This window comes from Sinocyclocheilus anshuiensis, unplaced genomic scaffold, assembly GCF_001515605.1.
Source record: "Sinocyclocheilus anshuiensis isolate Anshui unplaced genomic scaffold, SAMN03320099.WGS_v1.1 scaffold2162, whole genome shotgun sequence".
Taxonomy (NCBI): Eukaryota; Metazoa; Chordata; class Actinopteri; order Cypriniformes; family Cyprinidae; genus Sinocyclocheilus; species Sinocyclocheilus anshuiensis.
In genome coordinates this window covers 39,567-42,829 of record NW_015558536.1, presented here as the reverse complement: position 1 = coordinate 42,829, position 3,263 = coordinate 39,567, and the positions used below count along the sequence as shown (strand labels likewise).

The 3,263-nt window shown below is 39.5% G+C and overlaps 1 protein-coding gene across 1 annotated transcript in view; it reads right to left on the bottom strand.

Annotated features, from left to right (window-relative positions):
* The window catches only part of LOC107679372 (ephrin type-B receptor 1-like), a 27,529-nt gene that overhangs the window by 12,158 nt on the left and 12,108 nt on the right, over nucleotides 1–3,263 (bottom strand). Inside the window, 1 exon segment of the mRNA XM_016474891.1 lies at nucleotides 2,851–3,232. Within this exon segment, the coding sequence (XP_016330377.1) occupies nucleotides 2,851–3,232 (382 nt within the window).

Sequence of the window (3,263 nt, the reverse complement as noted above, 5' to 3'; positions counted from 1 at the left end):
TCTGTCACTTCACATTAAACAGCGCCAAAACGGCATTTATTGTTTGAATACTGCAATACAATGGACAGAATTTGAAATCTGAGACTTTGTTTCATATTAAAAGTACCAAAGCACAATGCTTATTGTGATATATTGGATGGGAGGCGCCCTCCAACACTCCGTCCATTAACTGAACACAGGCTAGAATAATCAATTCTTGGGATTTAAGAATTGATATCGTTCCGTAAAAATGAGAATCAATTAATATTGAAATATAGATATTTTTTACTGAGCCCTAATAAATATTACTAAATTAACACTGATCCAAGCTTACACACAAAACAGGTGTGTGTGAGTGTGTGTGTGTGTGTGTGTGTACATGTTTTTCTACACTGGTGGGGACCTAAATTGGGGTCTACATAGATTCAGAAGCTTATAAATCATACAGAGTGAGTTTTTTGAGAAAGTAAAAATGCAGAAAGTTTTCTGTAAGGGGTAGGTTTAGGTGTAGGGCAATAGAATACACAGTCTGTACAGTATAAAAACCATTACGCCTATGGAGAGTCCCCCACAAGGATGGCAAACCAGACTGTGTGTGTGTGTGTGTGTGTGTGTGTGTGTGTGTGTGTGCGCGTGTGTGTACTTATATGTACTGTATATTAAATTTATATACTTTATATTAGTGTGGGTGTGTGGGGGGGGGGATGAGTGTGTGTGTGTGTTTAGTTAAAGTTTGAGGTCTGCAGAAGTGAGTTAAATGTGACAAAAGCTCATCTACTGTGGAATACTTCATAAATGATTGATAAATGAGCAGTGCTGTCCGGGTTTGTTTATATGCAGTTGTTTTGATGCTCACACATGCATTTGTGTGTTTCAGTCCACGTTTGTCTAATTGTTACACATTCCTCAACAGAAAGTCGGGTAATTAACCAAACCTAAATGACTTGACCTATCAGCAGAGCCTGTAATAAAGAATCAATTAATGATTCGATCAGCGTGAAATATCGATCAGCGTGATTCTCGATCTAATTACACTGAAAAAACCACAGCAGAAGAACATGTTCCTCTGGAGAGAAGAAGAAAGAGTAACGAAGGAGAGAGAGACGGATCGCATTACCCATAATCCTCAGCCACACCCCACAGACCAATTCCTGCTCATTAAAAGAGCATTTCATCAAGCTCTATTAAAACATCACACACACACAGTGAGAGAGAGAGAGAGCGTGGAGTATAAACACAGCTGCTTCAGACTGAACACAGCTTGCTCTTCTCATCAGGACAGAAAGAGAAACAGAGCGCTGACGGAGAGACTGCAGGACACACGGCTCATTAACACACTCGTTTAGAACGGGACACAGGCACAATTAACACCTGAACGTGATCCGTGAAACCGTCTTCTGTTTTAAAGCACTTCGGGTCAGTACAATCAACCGAGAGCTCACGGAGCACATGCATGCATCGAAACACCAGAGAATAGAAAGAACAAAAAATACATTTAAATCTATTCAAATTTAATTTCTTATTTAAATTCTCTTCTGTATATATGCATGCATGAACAGAGTTAAAGCTCCTGGAAACCCCAACAAATGCAAATCAAGTCAAATTTATTTATACAGCGCTGTTCACTCACACACACACACACACACACACACACACACACACACTCACTCACTCACTCACTCACTCACTCACGCTCGCTCGCTCGCTCACACACACACTCGCACTCGCACACGCACACTCTCACTCACACACACACACACACCCACACACACACACACACACACTTTACAGAAAATCACGATGTTAATGTTTCTAATATCTTAATATCATCATGCATTATAGTTACGCTTTGAGACAAAATAGTCAAGCAGTTGAGATTTGCTATATAGTATAAATTGCTTTACACTGTAAAAAATGATATAACCAATTAGCCATGGTAACATGTTAAACTAAACATGTTAAATTATATGAGATTCAGTTGAATATAATTTAAGTTGAAGTGACTTGTACAGTTAATTTGATTATACCTACAAATTTAAGGCAGCACCTGAACTGAAGTTTTTTAAGGATTTTTTTACAGTATACGTGAAGGTAATGTCTGCACGCAGCTCAGGGTTATTATAGTCAACTAAAACTAAAAACATAACAAAAAAATGCTGCTACCTAAAATGAAATAAACGTTAAATGAAACAGTAAAATATAGAAAACTTAAACTTATTTTATTTCAGTTAGTTTCAAAGTCAACATTTCTCCTGTTTGTCGAGTTTAAAATAACTAAAAATGATGATGTACTAAAATAACTAAATCTGAAATGCAAATGAATAAAAACTATACATGCATATTTAAAAACAACAAAAACCGACAAAAATGGCACAAACACACAATGATTACTAAACCGGTAACACTTTACAGTAAGGTTCATTAGTTAACATTAGTTCTATCATGAGAACTCTCTGAAGATTTTAGCATGATGTACATGACAATGTTAATGTATTTGGTCTTGGCGGAACAGATCTGCTACGCTGCTGCTGTTGGTTATTGCTGTATTTGTAGATTATTGCTGCTGCAAGCAAGTACAGGAACTTCTACTGCTAATACATTAACAAAGATTAATAAATACTGTGATTAATGTATTGTTCATTGTTTATTCATGTTAGTTAATACATTAACTATCATTAACTAATGGAACCTTATTGTAAAGTGTTGCCACTAAAACTTTAAAATTAATATGAAAGCAGAAAATATAAAAAAAAAACTATTTTAGCTATAATAGTATCATTCTGATTCTGATGAGTTTGATTCATATTGAATCAATTAATTAATTAAAACGAGCAAATTAGACATTTGATCAGATGTTTGAAGGAAACTCACCTCTGCAGCGGTCAGAGTCCACCGGCTCGAACCCTGGTTTACACACACAGGTGGACGAGGGAGGCCCCACCCACTGGCCGTCCTCCCCACAGAACATGGTGGGCGGGGCTTGGCCCGTGTGGGCGGAGTTTGTCACACACACGCCCTCGGCCTGCTGCACCAGCGAGTGAGGGAGCGTCTCGGGGAAGGAGGAGAAGGCGCGGGTGACGGCGGGGCACTTCTTGAAGAAGACGCGGACGGAGAGCAGGGCCATACACGCGCCCTGAGCCTGGAACGCCAGGTAGAAGCCCTTCTTCGACAGCGGACCCAAGCGCACCGTCTTCACGTTAGACTTCCTCTCTCCGCCACGACGCAACAGGAAGTCAGCCGCGACTGTGTCCACCTGCAGGACGAGAGGAGAGCGAGTGATCAAG